This window comes from Coccinella septempunctata, chromosome 4 (assembly GCF_907165205.1).
Source record: "Coccinella septempunctata chromosome 4, icCocSept1.1, whole genome shotgun sequence".
In the NCBI taxonomy this organism is placed as follows: domain Eukaryota; kingdom Metazoa; phylum Arthropoda; class Insecta; order Coleoptera; family Coccinellidae; genus Coccinella; species Coccinella septempunctata.
The window spans coordinates 9024444-9044533 of NC_058192.1; the positions used below are offsets into that span (position 1 = coordinate 9024444).

General features: G+C 35.5%; 5 protein-coding genes across 5 annotated transcripts; 2 read left to right on the plus strand and 3 right to left on the minus strand.

Annotated features, from left to right (window-relative positions):
• Nucleotides 1-369: 369 nt before the first annotated feature.
• On the plus strand, nucleotides 370-1844 carry LOC123312547 (general transcription factor IIE subunit 1). Its single transcript, XM_044897027.1, has one exon. It carries the CDS (start codon nucleotides 526-528, stop codon nucleotides 1741-1743), a length of 1218 nt encoding a protein of 405 aa, XP_044752962.1. The 5' UTR covers nucleotides 370-525; the 3' UTR covers nucleotides 1744-1844.
• Nucleotides 1845-2032: 188 nt separating this feature from the next.
• LOC123312546 (dedicator of cytokinesis protein 7) lies at nucleotides 2033-11103 on the minus strand. Its single transcript, XM_044897025.1, has 25 exons — nucleotides 10901-11103; nucleotides 10770-10842; nucleotides 10511-10689; nucleotides 10114-10310; nucleotides 9600-9942; nucleotides 9217-9496; nucleotides 8867-9038; nucleotides 8293-8794; nucleotides 7917-8187; nucleotides 7486-7772; nucleotides 7203-7377; nucleotides 6661-7141; nucleotides 6119-6578; nucleotides 5775-6060; nucleotides 5319-5622; nucleotides 4921-5240; nucleotides 4702-4854; nucleotides 4371-4641; nucleotides 3829-4249; nucleotides 3573-3744; nucleotides 3282-3462; nucleotides 3052-3218; nucleotides 2665-2888; nucleotides 2438-2581; nucleotides 2033-2278 (listed from the first exon to the last, which is right to left on the minus strand). The coding sequence occupies exons 1-25, from the start codon at nucleotides 10939-10941 to the stop codon at nucleotides 2233-2235; spliced, it is 6150 nt and encodes a 2049-aa protein (XP_044752960.1). The 5' UTR covers nucleotides 10942-11103; the 3' UTR covers nucleotides 2033-2232.
• Nucleotides 11104-11940: 837 nt separating this feature from the next.
• Nucleotides 11941-13679, plus strand: LOC123312549 (vacuolar protein sorting-associated protein 37A). Its single transcript, XM_044897029.1, has 6 exons — nucleotides 11941-12167; nucleotides 12214-12403; nucleotides 12458-12584; nucleotides 12665-12925; nucleotides 12981-13132; nucleotides 13324-13679. Exons 1-6 carry the CDS (start codon nucleotides 12079-12081, stop codon nucleotides 13516-13518), a joined length of 1014 nt encoding a protein of 337 aa, XP_044752964.1. The 5' UTR covers nucleotides 11941-12078; the 3' UTR covers nucleotides 13519-13679.
• A 192-nt stretch (nucleotides 13680-13871) lies between these two features.
• LOC123312548 (ribonucleoside-diphosphate reductase subunit M2 B) lies at nucleotides 13872-15403 on the minus strand. Its single transcript, XM_044897028.1, has 2 exons — nucleotides 15218-15403; nucleotides 13872-15159 (listed from the first exon to the last, which is right to left on the minus strand). The coding sequence occupies exon 2, from the start codon at nucleotides 15140-15142 to the stop codon at nucleotides 14039-14041; it is 1104 nt and encodes a 367-aa protein (XP_044752963.1). The 5' UTR covers nucleotides 15143-15159; nucleotides 15218-15403; the 3' UTR covers nucleotides 13872-14038.
• A 481-nt stretch (nucleotides 15404-15884) lies between these two features.
• LOC123311334 (short transient receptor potential channel 4-like) lies at nucleotides 15885-18883 on the minus strand. The gene is made up of 3 exons (XM_044895231.1): nucleotides 18508-18883; nucleotides 16364-18301; nucleotides 15885-16263 (listed from the first exon to the last, which is right to left on the minus strand). Exons 1-3 carry the CDS (start codon nucleotides 18791-18793, stop codon nucleotides 16094-16096), a joined length of 2394 nt encoding a protein of 797 aa, XP_044751166.1. The 5' UTR covers nucleotides 18794-18883; the 3' UTR covers nucleotides 15885-16093.
• Nucleotides 18884-20090: the final 1207 nt, after the last annotated feature.

Genomic DNA, 20090 nt, shown 5'->3' on the forward strand with positions numbered 1-20090 from the left:
ATATACGTACATTGAATTAGCATTAAATTCTTCGAGTGAGGAATTTCACTTGTAATGACGCGTTTTTTGTCGTCCACAATTTTTGTGAGGTTAGAAGGTTGGAATGGCTTCGATTCGTAAGAGTTTCAATCGTTTTCTTTATAATTCAACAGACAATCATATTGACATATCAAAGTTTCTAGAGGATATTTCGTGATAATTTAAAATTCAGAAAATAATCTGCTAGGTTATGTTTGAAAATTTCGAATTTGACGTAAGGGACTCCGCCCATTTCTGCTCAAGGTCACAGTAACACGCAGCGTCAAAATAGTAGAGTGAAATCTCTTGTTCCTCTTTGATTCGATGCTTACTGCCAAAGATAACTGTCAATCAAAAATTATAACCTAAAAGTTTGTTTATGACAAAGACAAACATTGATATTCATTCTTCATTTAAAAAGAAAATATTTGATATTAGCAAAGCTTTCTAAAAAGCGAGTGATGAAAAAGATATTCAGTAAATGAATAATTTATTGAAGCCGAAAAAATGTCTGAGGAAAAATTGTTGCATTATATACCAAGTGACCTGCAAGAATTAGCAAGGGTAGTTGTTAGAGGATTTTATTCCATTGAAGATACTTTGATAATAGATATGCTTATCGCCAATCCGTGCATGAAGGAGGATGACATGTGTGAATTGTTAAAGTTCGATAAGAAAATGTTGAGAGCTCGTATTGCTGTTCTGAAAAATGACAAGTTTGTGCAAGTTCGACTAAAAATGGAAACTGGTTTGGATGGTAAAGCTCAAAAAGTTAATTATTACTTCATAAATTACAAATCATTTGTGAATGTTGTAAAATACAAACTTGACTTAATGAGAAAACGACTGGAAACTGAAGAGAGAGATGCTACTAGTAGGGCAAGCTTCAAATGTCCTAGTTGTTTGAAGACATTTACTGATCTGGAAGCTGATCAGTTGTTTGATTTTATGACAAGTGAATTTCGTTGCACATATTGTAGAGAAGTTGTAGAAGAAGATTCATCGGCATTTCCTAAGAAAGATTCAAGACTGCTTTTAGCCAAGTTCAATGAACAATTGGAACCTCTTTATAGATTGTTACGTAAAGTAGAAGGTGTTAAGTTAGCTCCAGAAGTATTGGAACCAGAACCAATAGATATTAGTACTATTAAAGGTCTTGAGAAGAAAACTTCTCAACCTTCTGGGGATGCTTGGTCAGGGGAGCAAACTAGACATTCAGGTTTTATGGTTGAAGAAACTAGAGTGGATATTACAATAGGGGAGGAGAACAATGATGCATCTGCAGCTACAAGAAAAGAACAACCAATTTGGATGACCCAATCTACTGTTATTACAAATGCAGATTCTTCTGAAATTAATACAGAAGATTCTATTATGGGTAGTAATACTGATTCAGCAATGAACTCTAAGAATGAAGATATAATGAGCGTTCTTCTTGCCCACGAAAAGCGGCCATCTTCTAATGCAGTCAACAGCCTGAAACCTGTGAAAAATGATTCAGACTCAAGTGAAGATGAGATGAATGAAGTCAAGGAAGTAGTGGGAGATGTTGAGACTATGGAGAGTGATGAAGAAGAAGATGGAAATATTCCTACTGTTACAGTAGGCAATAAAACCTATAGTATTACGGATATAAATGATTCCATAATTGCTGAGATGACTCAGTCAGAGAAAGAGATTTATGTACAAGTTTTTCAGGATTATTATTCACACATGAGCTATTGATTTTCCTCCAAAATAACTTATTCTATTAATAGAAGTTAGGGAAAATATGTGATTTCATAGTATATAAGTTAGAAATCTACAATAAAGTTTGTTATTTTTAATTGGGATTTTTTTGTTGTTGGAAATTCTATATCAGGTGAACTTGTTGAAACATACCACACTGATACTTCTAAAGACAACAGCTTTTCAACTTAAAAAGTGTAATAGCTTATGCTCAGTGAAAAATGGGCATTAAAATTTTCAAAATAAGTTACAATTTTCTACCCTCAACAATATAAGATAAATGAAATTTACCTATTGAAGTTTTTTTTTATTTCACAGCTACAAAAATATAAAAAGCTTATAAATATAGAGAAGTTATATTCTGTGTTTAAAAGAATAAATATACTTGGGTAAATATTTCTATAAAAAAGCATGAGATCGTAATTTCAAAATGTTTCATCAACTTGCTAACTATCCAAAAGGCTTCAGGATTATTATGTAATATGGTTACCATCTTAGACTAGTAGTTTCAGAGCCAGAATATTTATGAGGGCTGTAAAAGTAAGAACATTAATTCTGTCGAAAAAGACTCACTATATTGCATATATGAAAGCAGTTTTCCAATCAAACAATATTGAAGAGTGAAGAAAGCATTCAATGAATGTTTGCAATAATTAGAATTCTTCAGATATCAATAGATTTTATTTCTTACCTTGTAGTCACTACAACATTTTGCGGATTCACTAAAGGATGTAGCTTCTCAGTAAATCGTTTATAGTTTCTGTCGAGTTCCCTTTGGTAATCTCTTTGGTCTGGACCTATCAAGTTTTTGTTTTTCTTTAAAGCATCTGCACATCTGAAAAACATCCATATGTACTTTCACACTGGTGATGTTCCAAAAATTAGCAAAATTTGAAAACAATTTAATGCAGTAGTTACTTTTTGGAAAAGTCCTTGAAACAAAGTCTGAGTTTGTTTTGATGTTTTGTGAGAGGTTTTCCATCGCTTGGTAAAAACGTCAAGGCCATTTCTAAAGGTCCTTGATTGACAGTAGTTCCAATACATCCTTGCAAAACCATCTGTAAAATTTTTGGATCTGGAGGTTCTTGCACAGTGGAAGCAGCGAGTTCAGTGGTCTTTTTTTGAATATCTTCGATAGCCACCTGGAATTTTGATTATATTTTATAAATATTGCTAAAATGTCATCAGTGAGAAAATTCTCAGCTGTAATGGAAATCAAATTTTTTCAATCTTTTCTCTAATGTATCGAGAAATAAAATAAGTAATAGAGAAAATTAATACGGCAATAAAATGTTTCTGACTTACTTCTATAGGAGTCAGGGTAATCTGCGTTCTGTTTACAACTTGAATTCTTGTTTTCACGTATGGGAAGTGCACAGCAGTGGTAAGAATTGTCTTCCTTTTATACTGTTCCTTAAGTTCACCATGTGGTTTTCCAGTCATCGTAAATGGAGTTGCATAAACAAACCGTTCTACAGGAAGTACGAATTAACATGGGTAAAGTATTCCTATAGAAACTTGAGATATGTACTCACTTATATTGAAATTTCTATCAAAATGGGTCTGCCTATACCTCAACTCATATTGTTCAAAGTAAGGTTCTACGTAAGTTATTTGGATATACGCTTTATCTGTGTTCAGCTGTGTTGGGTCAACAATATTAGAATCTTTTATGATTATCACATTATCTGATCCAAATCGTTCAGCATAGAAGTTCTAGAAAATAATGTGTTTTTTTTAAATATGCATGTCCATTCAGAGAAACTCGTATATACATTGGATATGTTAATGAGATCAGTGATTCATGATGTAGTGAAACAACTCACTTCCAAGCGACTGAATATTTCAGGTAGTTTTGTCAGAGTTGGTTCCTTGTAGATGAACTCTTCCTGGTCAAGATCTCCGAATTTAGAGCCGTAAAAGCCAACTCTAAAATATGTTCCAAACATTCTTTTTCCTTGAAGCTGATCTATTCTTGTATAAGCATCATGTAACTTGCTGTGAATAAATAATATCATTGAATAATCCAATACAAATTTCAATTTGGTTCAGATGAAAATGTACAAATAACTTTCAGCTCACCCATGAATATTAGCCAACTTCTTGAAATCTCTATTATTCTCAGCAATCGGTATCAACACCCTGTAAATGTCATTCATTGGTTCATACATAGCGGCAATGTGGAAACTACTGGCAGCATGTTCTAGTAATCCTAGAAGACCAGCTTCAGTAAAATGGGATCCCAAACAACCTCCCTCTCTTTCAGGGCTCAAAACATCATCAGAAACGGCACTTTCCTCCAACACATTAGGACTGACTCTTTCTAAGGCCGCAGCCCCCGAGGGGAGATGAGGGAGTGATTCAAGCATAACTAGATATTCGGCCACAAGTGCTGCCGAATGGACAAGGCACATGCCCGCTTCAGTATGGTTACCCCTTTCCATATGCTTTTGGGCCATGTTTGCTAACCAAGTTAGACGAAGATCTGGAGAATTTTGATAACCTACAAAGCAAATGATTTTCATTAAGACTTAGCACTTAACTTGGGTTATACATTATACAGGTTGATCAGCTATATAACTGAATATTTTTTATTGAAAATTTAGTATAGTCGATTAATTTACCTTTCGCAATCCGATACATAAGATCTAGTAACATTTCAGGGTCCTCTTGGAATTCTTTCATTTTTACTGTATCAGAAAGAATCATATGCAAGTTGAATATGAGGTCACGAACTTGCTCGGGAAACGTTGTTTCTTGAAGCTCATCATCTCTTTCTGCATATTCCAAAATGGTTTTTAGAGATCTTCTCAAAGAATCATCACTAAATGAGGACGATGTACCAACTAAGCTGCTCAGCGACATGGTTACTTGCATTTTAACCCTTGCGAAATTCTACAAAGAACATTTTTTATAATTTTCCACATGATTTTATATATGATCCCTATCCCTTACATTTCCTATTTGAAATGTTTGTCTCATCAGCAAATAAAGTGATGCAGCTGCTTGAGATCTAACTGATTCGATTTGAGATCCACAATGCTTCAAAAGTAAAAGACACAAATCGGCACAGTGGCTATTTTCTTCATCAAATAAGGCACCATGAAACTGAAAAGAGGATAGTACAAACAATTAGCATTTTCCAACTGTATTTTCAATTAATTTGCGTCTTACTTTATAAACTAAACTTCTTTGAGATGCAAACATATGCGGTAGGACAGTTGTGCTCTGATTTTTCCCTAAGGCATGAAGCAGTACTGTTAATGCCAAGCCGATCAAGTGTTGCTGAGAATCCCACTGAGCCACAACCAATACACATCGTTCTAGAGTATCCAGAATTATGAAGGAAGCTTCAGTAGCAAAATGACCTTCTAAATAAACGTCATTCAGGAGTTCCTCTCTTGGACGATCTGTATTTTCTGAAGTGAGTCTGTAAGCCATCTGTTCCTTTCTCCACCGTAATTTTTCTGTTGTTCCCGCCTGTGGTGTGTTTCCTTAAGACAGGTCATTTAAAAAAATATTCATTGAATGAGGTAGTTTTTAAAGTGACAAATGATCAAATTTATAAGAACCTTTTCTTCTTTGCATCATCTCCCTGGCAGAACCTTGTCCCAAAATGACTCCTTCCAGTTTAGATCTCATGTCTTGAGTACCTTGCGCATGGGCATAGCCAGTTGGGGGTGGCGCCATCTTCCTTGGTTTGTACTCGAAACAACTTATGCAAGCATCCAGAAGTTGCATCAGTGTAGTTAACCTGGAGGATGATAATTCCCCTAACCACGTTGAAAGGCAATCTTTTTCTATATTCTTCAAGACCCAGAGCACACATGTTAAAAGATTTCTCGTAACTTCTGCATTCAGACCTGATTTGCGAGCCTGTAGAAAAAAATTTACCATATTATCCATTCAAAACTGCTGTATAAGAGCAGATTAATAAAGCAATATAATTTTAGGGAAATAGTACTTGATTTCTGTCATCTACTCTTTATCAAGTTACAATTCAGGGTAATTCAGTTTATAACTCTTACCGAAGAGAATGTATCGCAAGTTCCAGCAGTAAGTTTACCAGCGATTGCTAAAGCTACTGTCTGATTGATATTAGATGGTCCACTATCATCATTCACATATCGATCTAGTTTGTCAATCTTGAAATGATGCAATAATGGAAGTCCATCCATTGCTATGGACAGTATTGGTAAGTATAAAGCAGCAACTCTCCTTTTAGCATCTGGAGAACTGTATCTAGGATCGCTGTCATGCCAAATGAGGAGAGATTTTATGGTGTCTACAGCTTTTCCTTGCAGATGTTGATTTCTGAGTACAAGAAAAAACACAGTAAGACACAATCCTCTTCTTGATGCCACATACTTACTGTATTTCGAGTAGAACTGTAGCAACATCAGACAGGACTAATCCTGATAAATAATGATGTTGCCTATACTCTGGCGATAGCTCCGCAAACGCACTCGATCTATCTTGACTAGGAGGAGCGCCCGATAAGAAAGAATTCTGACTCGTACTACTGGTTACACTAGGACTTGGCGAAACTCCAGCTCCCGATGACATGAAAGGTGATGCAAACGGCAAATTCAAAGCTACATAATGTTCGTGGCTGCAAATAATCCTCATAAACTCTAACTTAAGTTCGATAAGGATCGATGGATCTTGAATAGAAGCTATTTTCGTTTGCAAATGCTTGTTGTAGTTACGTAACATGTGAAAAACATTTCCCCTATCGGACAGGGAGAGAAGGTCGAAGAAGAAGAACGCTAGCGCGGAATTCAGTTTGTGTGCTCTTCTTATATCCCCAGTTGAGAGAGCTATAATTTCTCCTGGAAAATAAAATTTATGTTATTAGCACCATCTTCAACGACATGCTCAATGTAGAAGTTGAAGATTGATGCTAAACCTCACCTGTTATTATCTGGAGTAAATTTGATATATCTCCCAGAAAATGTTCACTGAATCTCAATTTCCTTGGAGCATCCAGACTTCTAGTATGTGCCAAATGTTCAACCATGGATTTAATCGTAAGCTCGAACAAGAACCACGCATTTTGATTGGCCAGATCTTTAGATCTTCCACTAGAAACCACCCACTGAAGTACCAACTCCTGATGTATAATTCTCTGGCAAGTACTCGAATTAGGACTTATCAGATCAGCGCTTGGCACTCTCATGCTCGCTGCTCTATCCAAACCTCTATACTGCTGTTGTAGCTGAGCTACTTCCAAATCAGGATTCGAATTACTTCTTGCCATATTAGACCTCCCTTCCCATTCTGGCGAACTTTGACAACTTGTACCCATCGGATGAGGTAAATTGCACTGATACTGAATGTATGTTGCTAATAAAGCATTCCTTGAATGTTGGTCTACAGACAAATCCGGGACATTCTAAAAGTAAAAAATAATTTTCACAGAACTGTTCGAACTAATCAGGTATTTCAACACTCACAGAAATTACTTCTAGCAGTAAACATAAGGTCTCGAACGCCGTATGTCCTATGTTGAGTGTTTGATTTGATAGTCTTGGGGGTTGAACTAACAGCTGGATGACAAGATCGAATATGAGTGGCAAATGCCTAATTATAGTTTCAGGTTTGGCCCCTGACAAACCCAACATTGCAGCACTAAAATAGTAAAAAAACTTTGGATAACAAATCGATGTTGATCAGTCTATCAAGACCTCATTTTCCGATCAAGCTTTATAAAACCAAATAAAGAAGTGAAACACATACCTCAATTCATTCTCTAATCCACTTTCTCCCAATCTAGCTGGTATTATACCAGTATGAACATAGTCATAGGCTGAAAGAAACCTCTCAACAGGAGGATCATGAGTATGAACTGAAGATGCTGTATCCAGTAACACTGTGAAAAGCCCTTTGTGGTTGTCCAACCATTTGGTTCCTGGTAAACATACATCTGGTGGTATGTAGCTGTAGTTTCTTGGTGGAGGCTCTAGCATTACAGGAAGACAGAATTCTCCCTTTATTAACCTTCCATCACGAAGGAGAGGTAACCACTAAAATTTGCATTATCATATGATAGTGGACTTATGCAGCATCAAGTATCTCATAACAATTATCAAGTAACAAATAACATGGACTGCATAAATCCGTTGAATGAAAGATGATAGCTAATGGGACAGAAAACAGAAGACACTTACGCTGTAACCAACTGGCACATCGACAGTATTCTGTTCAGCTTTGCGTTGACAAGATATATGGTAGAATGTGAACAACAAATGATGATTATCGGCTAATGTAGCGGGAAGTTTAATTTTAATTTCATCATAAAATACAGGCGTTTTACTGTGATAGGTGACTGCAGTGTAAGCTTCATTCGTCATTTCTGGACAGCTAGATTTTCCGTAAATGTTATACAAAGCGTGGTGCTCACTCTCCCCAGACATCAGTTGTATCTTGATAGCTATATTTCTGAAATCACAGAGAAATGCTCTCAAATTTTTCAAACAGAATAATCATGTATATTGAATATTCGAATATCAATATGGATTGAGAAAATACAAAGTACTAAATTACCTGGCAGATCCTGCTCTATTAGAGAAATTCAGCTCCTTCGGACTAACAAAAAGCAAATTTCTATACATATAATGCGGAGTTAGTATCTCCTTGACAGGAAACTCCAATAATTCTTTTATAGGTCTACTTTTATCATCTGGATATGGCAGCAACTTCGCCAACTCAGTTGTTAGGCAATTTTTATATTCTCCAGTACAAGGGGAAATTTCTAATTTTAATGTAGCTGGAATACATTTTATTTTCTTCAGTATTAATTGAGGTCTCTTCAATTCCTGCAGACATTTATATAAATCATCATCTTTTAGTTTTTCCCCCTCCTGTCGGAAAAATGAGGTTACTGTAAGAGTAATTGGTCGGAAGGTGTCCATACTATTCGCTAAATGATCAGGAGACCAACTTCTCCTTTTATCTCGACGTTCCAGTGAACCTCTTCTGGTCAAGGTTCCCATATCAGTTGCTCTTCTTCTCAGCTGCTCCAAGCTGCTTCCAGCTGATTTTCTTTCTACAATAAGAAGAACCACACTGTGTAAAAATTGATTAAGGAGCTACAACTGATAAATATGAATAAACTTACCCAAACTATTGGTATTTGAGTGACTACCAGAATCACGGTCACTTTCTCTCTCTAAGGAATTACTACCATTTATAACATTCATTAAATATATTGCTGTCCATGCAAAAGCTTGTCTATATTTTCCGAGTCGTTCACACACAGTTACTGCATTAGCTTTCAATTTGTCCCAATTCTAAAATTTATTGATGATAAATTATATTATTGCTGACAATACAGGCTGTAGTGCAAAAATAAATATTTGACATATTCTCCTATTTTAAGAACAACTGAAAAGTTTCAATATTTGAAGTAACTATACAATAACTTCAAGAGAGTCCTGAAAAATATAGAAAAAAAATGTCTGCACTCACTTTATCCTCTTTTATATACGGTTCAACACATTCATTCAAATCTCCTTGTAATACCTTCTCTAATCTTATAACAAGAAAGAGATCTGGAGACGGATTAGATATATTGAAAATACACCCTCTAGCCAATGTGCTTATGTCACTGTATGGTATATGACCTCCTAGCATTCGCTTGAGTCCTTCTGGATTCAAATCAAAGTGGAAAGTTTCCGAAACTTTTCTCTTTTCTTTTGCATCATAAAGTGCCATAGAGGCAAACAGAGGTTCCATTTCAATATCCAAGCTATAAAGATAATAAAAATCATTCTTACTCATCCAAAATAATATTTCAATAGGAGGAACACAGATAACGGCCTCTGATAAGATAAAATAGAAGAATAACTTACGTTAATTGCTGGCATTTCACCAACATTCTATGACTCAAGGGTTCAGCTGGAGGTACAGCGGGTAATCTCTTTTCTACACATTCATATGCCTCACAGTCTGTACTGTTAGAGTATAAAACAAACAAGGCATCTTGTCTATCTGCCTGTCTCCGGGTTTCATTGATCTGATCTAGAGTTTCAGGTGAAGCATGTCCTAAGATCTCTGGTATAAGGGGATCTCCAGCAGAATGCCTGAGATCCAAGGATGCCCAAGAATTGCGAGGAGTTAAAGTGTCCCCACATGATGATATGGAACTGATGGAAATCACACTTTGTCTGCTACTACTAGAAATTGAATTCGAATCTGGAAATAAATTACTCAGTATATTAACTTGGGATTTAGCAATTGAAGGCTGCCTCTGGACTGCAGTAGTATGATTTCGATATAAATATATGATAATGTTAATCTAGAAATCTGAATCAATAGTATTTGAATTACTTAATCATGTATTTTCATCCTACCAAGCAAACTTACCAATTTCACTGTGTGTATCTACTGATTGCACTTGAAAATCTACTTCAAATTCCTGCTTTGGACTTGGTTGTACTGTTTTGCAAGAAGTATTTTTAGAAGCTACACTACTACTTAAAGCCCTGTGATTATATCTCACCACTTTCCAGTCAGAAGTATAACATTCTATACATGACTGCACATGAGGAGGCAATGTTTCTCTGGAAAATTAAATGTTGCTAAAATCTTAATTACATCAAATTTTAAATGAAATGAACAATCACAGTAGTTTATCAATAGGTGGAAAATTAGGACTACATTAATTCAGATACTGGAGTTAAAAGCAAAAATTGAGAGTAATGAGATAACATTAAAATACTATACAAGAATGTAAATATAGAATTTTCCCTTTATTTATTACATTTTCTCCTCTGGAACTACAGGCTGTACTGTCCTTATGGGCCTCTCAATAACATCAACTTCTACATCTCCATGGGGAACTTCTAATATATTTCTAAGAGGATCTTTATCAATAAGAAGCTGATACTGACCAACAAATTCCTCGAAATCGAAGGGTTCGACTAAATCGTTTGACCAAGTCTAAAAATCAATCTCATGTAAAACTATGGTCAATTCGATAGCATTCAGATTATATCTAGAGGTGAAGAAAAAACATTCACCGTAGAAGAAGAAGGTGAGATGAAACTGCTCTTATGACATGCCACATTTCTACGAACTTCAGCAGGATGTTGCCTAGAAAATTTGAAAGAGTTAATAAATTTCTCCCTTTCAATATCCAACAAATCCCTACTTGGATAACTTTTGTGTGAACGCCCTTTGTCCAGAAGACATTATTTTTCACTTTAAAACACTTCAGCTATTGCTAATGTTTAAATTTTCCAATTACGATTTTGTCCAGAAGTGTTCGTATTCATGTGAAATGTAATAAAGATTTTAGCATATCTTCCTGTTGTAGTATTTTCATTTCTAAATAAATACTGATGAGGTGTGAACTTAGTCGCCAGAAAGTAGCTGTCAGATTTCCCGAAAACAGCCGAAACATCGATGATCGCCAGTGGCGTAGATAGATGATCAATGAAAAACAACATAAATGAGAACGCTAATGTTGGTGTTGCATATTAGTATGTGTTGAAAATCATACCTCGAAATGTATCATCCAAATCTAAAGAACAAAAATGTTTTGACGTTGATGGTTGTATTCAAAAATTTCCTGCAATCCTATTAAAATTACCATATCCTAAACAAGTGTGGATTTACCTAGTTTCCTGCAAATATTTCAGTTTCGAAAGTGTTACTTGCCCACAAAAGTGCGGGGAAGTGAATTTCTCCCACTGGTCCACTGGTGCTACTTATTTAGAATGTAAACGAGTATAGAAAATGAAGAGAAAATATTGAGTACTTCAAAAGCAGCTGAAGCTGAACTGAAGAAAATGTATACAACAAGGCTAAGGGCTATTTACAATCAGATCAAGCAAATAATTCTGTTCAATATCATTCTCAAATTGAATCAAACCATCAGCAAAGATCTATAATTTTTGACCATCACAATATTTTTGTTCTTATTAGATTTAGGCTTTGTGCAGTTCGAGTTCAAGCTGAGTTATGTTTGAACCCAATGCAACTTTGGCAATTCCGTACTATTTTAATAGGTTGAACTAGTTCAATCATTCCGAGAAATGATTTTCAGTGTTATTTTCAATACTCATGCCGCTTCCTTCGTAGATCATTTATCTACGCCACAGGCTGCTATCGATCATTCGGGAGTCTTCGGTAGCTAAGTTCACAGCATCAATCAATGATCAATCACAGACTGCAAAATTAACCATGTTTTTATTTTCCTGTCAGTTTGACACTTAGATGTCAGATCGAAAAGTTAAAAAGTGAAAAATTTGTTTTTATGCTAAGGAAATACGTATCGTTTTCCTCAAATAGCTGGGGACATCCGTTGATTTTAGTAAATAGAGCTAGATGGTTTATGTAATGTTACCTCGAACTTATCGTACTGAGGCAGAAATACGTAAACAGCAAATCAATACATTGAAAATCTTCAATGCAAAGTAAGTTGATAGTTATCACATGATAGTATTCTAATAAATTGAGTAGTGTTACAGAATTGACTGAAGGAATAGAATATCAAGTTGATTTTCATGCAGGTGAAAATGATTTCAAGTTAATAGTATCTCTAGGAAACGATTTTCCTAATGAGAAACCTCTCTTGAAAATCATACCAAATGTAGTGCATCCATGGGTCAACCAAGAAGGAGATATCATCACAGCACCAGGTTTACTGAATGTAAGTAAGCAGAGGCTCATCACAAAATTTTTACTACTGTAGAAGTTCTTTTAGTTCACATTACATTCTGATTTGGGTAGAGTAGTTCAAGCAGTGATAAGGGAATTTGAAAGAAACCCTCCTCCTTTAACTAGTGAGCATGGGAGCAATACTGTAACTTCAGCTTCATCGATTGTAAAGGGTAAATAAACCATGCATTGCAAATATTAAGAATATGTAATTTTCATAGCATTCCTTCTAAATTACATATTTTTGTTTTAGAAGCTGAAATATCTAGTCCAAGTTACTTAATGAATTTTCCAACTTCATCAAGTTTTTCTCCTCCTAGTCAAATGGTAGTCAACAGTTCAATCTCATTGCAAAACAATTATTTTCCTGAACTGAATAAATTAACCATCAAAGAATTGAAATCATTGAATGAAAGTGTTGATAAGCAAGAAGATTTTATTCTAGAGTTGCCTCAGCTCAAAGAACAAAATAGAATGATAGATGAACTTATTTTGCAAGTTGAAGAATTAGCAGGTAAATAAAACAGATTGAAATTCAATTTGAACCTGACCCATCATTCAAATTGCAGAATCCAATTTGTCAAAACAAGAACAATTAGAAAAATTAAGGAAAGGAATTGAATACAGAATAGAAGAAGCAACAGAACAAACATTCAAAACAGAGAAACTACACAATGATTACACAAATTTATGTGAAAAATTCTCCCCAAAAAATATTCAGGTAATGTTCTTTCAAATTCAATGTGTTCAATGATTGCTTTCCAAATGTATAGAAAGGTATCTTGGGAAAATTATGCTACTCTTGTATCAACTTATTCTGTTAGCACCCCTTAATCGCCTACCTTTCTGAAATATTTTTGAATTTCTGCATAAATTACAATTGGTTCAGGGTTTTTTAAATTTTTTTCCTAGGAACAACTTCGATTAGCATCTAGAAAAGCAGATGAAAACAGCGAAAAATTGGCAGAGCAATTTTTGAATGGCCAAATGGATGTAGATAGATTTTTAACCTCTTATATAAGAAATAGAACAATTTACCAAACGAGGAGAACTAAAGAAGAAAAATTATCTCAACAAATTGATAGCTTGGAGAAAGCAGGTTTTTAAATTTTTCATTTGGATATATGCCTTTGTGGTTAGGGTTCCTCGTATTCATATTGAACACAGTATGAATTATTTTTTATCCTGTTTTGTATTTGGTTGAATTCATACTAGTGTATTCATGCTTATAGAAGCATTATATCAACATTAAATGAGTTTTGTTTTAGTACTAGAGTTTATACAAAATATGTTAACTAATTGGGGAAGGAATGAGAGTTGAATGCTGATAACATTCCTTATATATCAGAAACTGTAACATTGATAACATCTTTTGTTTTTTTTTATTAAGTTTCTCCTCTGAAACCAATAAAAAAGTTACTGAAAAAACTGGTTTTTCATTACAAATTAAAAAAGAAACAAAAAACACAATATATTTATTCAGACAACTATAACTGAGCGATAACTTACAAAAATACTTGTGACTTCATTAAGTACTCTATAATATGGTGCTAAATAAAACTTATTTTTTAAAGCTGAAAGTATAAAATAATTCCTTACTTAAATATTTTTAACTATTTATCTATTTCTAAAAATCTGCATCAGTGGTAAAATCTGTGTCATCCCCACTAGCTGCCACACCAATCTTCTGGTATTCACCAACTTTTTTCTCGAAGAAATTTGTTTTTCCATCAGTTGAAATGTTGGTCATGAATTCAAAAGGATTTGTTTGGAAATATATCCTATCGCAGCCTAATTCTACTAATAATCTGTCAGCAACAAACTCAATGTACTGGCACATGAGTTCACAGTTCATTCCTATGAGACTCACAGGAAGTGCATCAGACAAAAATTCTTGTTCAATTTTGACAGCATCTTGAATGATTGTTGTGATGCGCAATTTTGATGGTTTCTGTACAATCAATGAGAACATAAGGCATGCAAAGTCACAGTGTAATCCTTCATCACGAGAGATCAGTTCATTTGAGAAGGTAAGTCCAGGCATAATACCTCTCTTCTTAAGCCAGAAAATTGCTGCAAAGCTTCCGGAGAAGAAGATTCCTTCCACTGCAGCAAAAGCAACTACTCTTTCAGCAAATGATGCATGCTTGTCGTTTATCCATTTGATTGCCCAATCTGCCTTCTTTTTAACACAAGGTAAATTTTCAATAGCATTAAACAGATATTCTCTCTCTGTTTGATCATTAATATAGGTTTCGATCAATGTGCTGTACATCTCAGAGTGTACATTTTCAATAGCAATTTGAAATCCATAGAAGAATCTAGCTTCTGGTATTTGTACTTCCTGACTGAACCTCTCAACCAAATTCTCATTAACAATTCCATCAGATGCCGCAAAAAAGGCCAAAACGTGTGAAATAAAATGTTTCTCACTGGGTGTTAAATGAAGCCAATCGTCTAAATCTTTGGAAAGATCGACTTCTTCCGTCGTCCAAATTGAAGCTTCAGCTTCCTTATATTTGGACCAGATTTGTGGGTACTGAATAGGAAAAATAACGAACCTTCTTGGATTTTCACGAAGAAGAGGCTCAAGTTCGGGGTCGAAAGGTTTATCTTCGTCGGTATACAGTGTAAGTGTCTCCAATTTCGGGAGAGAATCGTTGAAATTGTCAAGATTTTCACTCTTCACGGGGGATGCGAAAAAATCACTTTCTGTATTGAATGAAGGCATTTTGTTCCAAGAATAAACTGGAATTCAATAACACTAATTAGCCACTCCAATAGATGAATTGTTCAAATAACTTACCACTAAATATTCAGAAACTTAAGTCTTCAAAAGTGCGTTTGTATGTGAGTTTCCAGCATGGATAATTGAACTTAAATAGAGAGCTTTCCGCTTTGGTGATTTTCTTCGAAAAGGCGGGAAGAACTGGCGGGATTTTAAAGAGCATCGTTTCCCCCTTAACTTTAACGGATTTTCGTTTTATAGGTTAAATAATATAAATAAACCATTGAACTCTATGGGAACCCATAGAGTTCAATGAAATAAACATAACTAGTCATAGAACGAAACTTTGTTTCAATCAATCTTCAGTTTTTTCTTTGGTCCTTAGCATAGACATCATTGAACTCTATGGTTCCCATAGAGTTCAATGATAGACATAGAGTCTCTTTGTCTATGGTCCTTAGAGACATCCTTGTTTTTGGAAGGGAAAAAGCAACGCAACTGCATGTTTAGTAAACAGTTTCAAAATTTGAATACCAAAGATTATAGAGTCTACTCTCTATTCAATAATCTTTGTTGAAAACATTTTCAAAAGATTGAAACTGAGCGAAGAAAACTTGTGATCATAGGTTACTTTATCGTTTGAACGTCTCCGCTATTGAGTTACAATGTCCGTTGATAGATGGCGAACGAACTGAAATTGATGGATGATTTAAAAATTAAATACTTAGTAACAGTATGCTACAAATACTATGCATCTTTTATTTTGATCTTGCCGTACTAATCCATTTAGTGTTAATTTCTATTCCGAATTTTCATATAATTCAGGAAGAAAATAGTATATTATATTTTCGATTTATCACAAGCAAATATTTGCTTGGAAATGCGAAAGGAGCGAATATATACTTATAAAATTATTTGTATAAAATATCACGTTTTTTAGGTAATCCCCTAACACTATCGAGATGTGATGATATCAATAAGATCCTTGCAAGCTAGTTTGAGCTCGTTGATCTCTTGTCGAAGTTCCTCTATTTCACTAGTTGTAGTAACTGTGTCCTTCTCTCTGAAATATCGCTGAACCAGTTGGGAAATAAGGGCGTTGTAATCGCTGGCCCTCTGATCCTCTGAAAAAAATCGGTTTTGGAAATAATCAAATCATAAGGGTGCGGCAGGAAACCCGGAACACCTGATGGTATAGGTACGGGCCGTAAAACTGTTAATTACCTTGAGCGTCGTTTGTGGAAAAACTGGCAACCTGCTTGATCAGATTGAAACCAAGCTGTGTCGGTATTAGGTTCAAAGGAGGCGGTAGAGTGGATTGAATCATATACTCCAGGTAGAAGTCTGTCTTCCAGAAAGTCCACTCTGTGTTCAGATTATCCAGAACCCTCTGGAATGTCGAGGACATTGTAGCGATCAGCATGTTCATGATCATCGTCATCGTGAGCATCTCGTAAACTGCGAAGCATACGTAACCGACGTTTTCCGTAAAATCGTGACTGTTGATTATGGTGGTGTTCTCCTTCGGACCAGGTAGGTTGGCGATTATCACGTCTGCCGATTCCAGTGGGGACATCCCGAGCAGACCCCAGAAGAAGGTTTTCAACGTTTTTTGAAAGTTCACGAACGATGACACCTGTTGCGTTTTGATTCCGTTCTCGTCCACCTGTACCATTCCATCGTAGTATTGATAGAATCTGCACATGGCGCAAGTGAAGGATATCATGATAATGATGAAGATAGTCAGGTATTTAGCGATATCGGCACACATTTTTCCGAGAGATATTTGAACAGGTCCCATGTAATAGTTCAGCCTGCAGAAGAACATGAGTCTGAAGTACGCCATGACAGTAGCCACAGCGAAAGTTCCTTCAGAAATCAGAACGGGATCTAATTGATTCCAATACTTTCTCTCTAGATCAACTTGATCGTTCTTCTTGGCGTCCCAATAGGAAGCAATCCAAAAGAGAAACGTAAGAATGAAGAACATGTTGGTTAAAACGGCATGCCAATTCCATAACGCTCTGAAATATCTCGAAGGACCTTGAATTAAGCACATTCTGAAACAGTTCCACGTATATCCAGCAACAAAAACGCAAATAACGGGTTCTAGTCCACTGTTCGGAGGTTTTCTCTTCTGATTTTCCTTACTTATGTTGGACTCCAGGAATATTATAACGAGAAATACTAGATATCCCGCTGTATGAGATATCATCTTGTTGATAGGTATTCTCCAATGTAGAACCAAAGGATGACTTGGTATAAAGATGCACAATAAGCAAATGAAAGGAAGGACTATTATTCTGTAGATGGGATAGATAAGTTTGACTAGTGTTGGCTTGATGATGTAATCATGCCAGTCCCCTACCCAAGCTGCCTCTACCAACTGCTGAGTGTTTGGATGCGCAACGAATGCCTTCTGCTTCAAGTCCATAGCCAGCACAAGTCTAGGGAATTGATAATTATTAGGTGGCAAACCACCTGTCTGCGTCAGTATTATCTCCATTTCTGTTGTGCTTCTGCAGCAAGCGATCAACTCTACAGCGAAATTACTTATGGCATCTGCCAATTCCTGATATTGGTCTCTGAATTCAACCACCAACCAAGCACAAAGCCTCAGCTCTGCACACAGCTGAAAAGCAGTCAATATCGGATCGTTAGTTGAATGACATATGAATGCTGGGTTAGTAATGGCTTTGTACAAATCCAATCTGAGCGTTTCAGCATGTAGAAGATCATCTCTTTCCAGATGAAGAATACAATCATCGCATCTGCATTTAGGCGAATGTGGTTTCGCTATAACATGACCTCGTTGTATCAACATTTCTATGATTTCGAAGTGGCCCTCTTGCGCGGCTAATATAAGGGGTGTCATGTAATCTGGAAAATCTGAGCTATGCGTTACTCCAACGAATTCCAAACTTGGGGCTGTGGAATGAAGTTTTTCAAGCAGAAATTCCACTATCTTCAGTTGGTTGTCACGAACCGCATGTAGAACAGCATCTCCGATGTCTATTCCTTTCTGAGAAATCAAAAATTCCACCATGTGTTCATTTCTAGTTTGTACTGCTACTAGAAGAGCCGAAACACCTTGGAAATTGACGCAGTTAATGTTGAAGTCTAGGTTATTCTCCAGAAATTTTCTTACGTCTTCCACGTCGCCTGAAATTAAGAAGAAATTAAGTATAAAAGGAGTAATTTGTTCATTATTATCATCTATCATCCATGTATATAATTTTCAATGCTGTTGTCTTTCACACAACTCCTAAAACTGACCTATAAGAAGTTTGTATACTGTGAGAATAAAATTTAGGTGAAGTCTTATCTTGGTAGAAACTCATATTGACTTACGACCAAGGCCAAATTACCGGAATGAACTAATTCGAAGAATTTCTTCTCATTGGCTTGAAGGTGAGGTAGTAATATACTTGATTTTGGCGCTATTTCATAGTCTAAATCTTCGAATCTTCTATAATTAGCTGACTGGCTAAAACCTGCAGGTATACTTCCATGGGCTATAAAGGGTTGTGTATGGGCTCTGGCAGGCAGGGGTGGGGGAGAAGGTGGATGCCGTAAGGGAATATCTGGCAGCGTAGGTGCTCGTTGCGTCGTTAGACCCCTTGGAGGTAAATCTGTAACTGTTGTTCTCCTCATTTAAATAATTTTAGTTTTGCTTCAACAGGAGAGATTGACGTTGAAGAGGAATTCATTGGGGGATAACTGTGACACTACTGACATAAATTAATTTTTTTGTGTTTTTTTCCTCGAACATCGTCTTTTGGTACCGTTAAAATTTTCATGCGTTTTCAGTTTCTATAGGTGACATGCCGTTTAAATATAGTGGTTTAGCTATTTAATAAACTGCATTTAGGCTTGATTTGTTAAAATATTTTAGTTTTATATTCTCTGATATATGCTTTGAACTCCATCGATGTTCAAAATGAGAAATTAATGTTTTCATGAAAAATATTAAGTTATTACAAACTAATCGATAATTGCTGCGAAACTGATAGGAAGCAGCATGAAATTAACCGTATTTTTATATACAATAGAATATTAATTCGAATTTTACCGAAGCCATCTGTTGGTATGTGTTGAAACTAAATGAGTTCTGTCCTTGAATCAAGAAGATATCTTCTTGCATTAAGCGCCCTCTTTCCCTCATCAATGGACTTATCTATTTAGAAAAAAGAACCCATCAAGCGGTTTGATAGAAGTTTGAACATGTTCGGACAGATGGCGCATAATTATCGGTTTCTATAAATTTGAAAGTATCGGGAGTTCGAGAGTAGACTAATAACGTGCGTTCAAAAAAATTCGTCGTCAAGTAGGCTATGAAATTTTGAAGGCTGATGTTCGGTGGCTGAACGTATGTCTTTCCTTGAATTACTTCATCTTCCCAAAATGTAAACAATGATGACATTAACCTATATATCGTAATTTTGTACGAAAAGGCACTTTTCAGAAAAGGTTACCTGTAAATTTCAACGTTCGAAAAGCATTTCTTTCATTGACTAAGATGACAAGAATCAAAACAATCTGAGGCGGTTAGAAAAATTCTTCGTAAAAATTTTAAACGTCCACTACTTTCATACGTAAGAGACATGAATCTTGAATTGATCGTGGTAGTATGTTTCTTTGTAAGAAGGTTCTAGTTACTTCAGTCATATGAATAGATCACAGTAAGATTCTCAATAATATGTTTATTAATTCTCTATAAATATTGAATTGATTCAGTCATTACTGAAAATCCATGACTAAACTAAAAGAACTGAATTACATGAAAATAGCTATTGGACAATTTATTAAAATTCAATTCAGCTATAAAAAGGCATGATGCTTTCTCCTTCATAACGTTCTGCTATTGAAGTTCCATAAAAGAAAGTAGGTCCACATTTTGCCTTTGACTGATGCGTACTGTTAGTATGCATCAGTTCAGTATGATACTGAA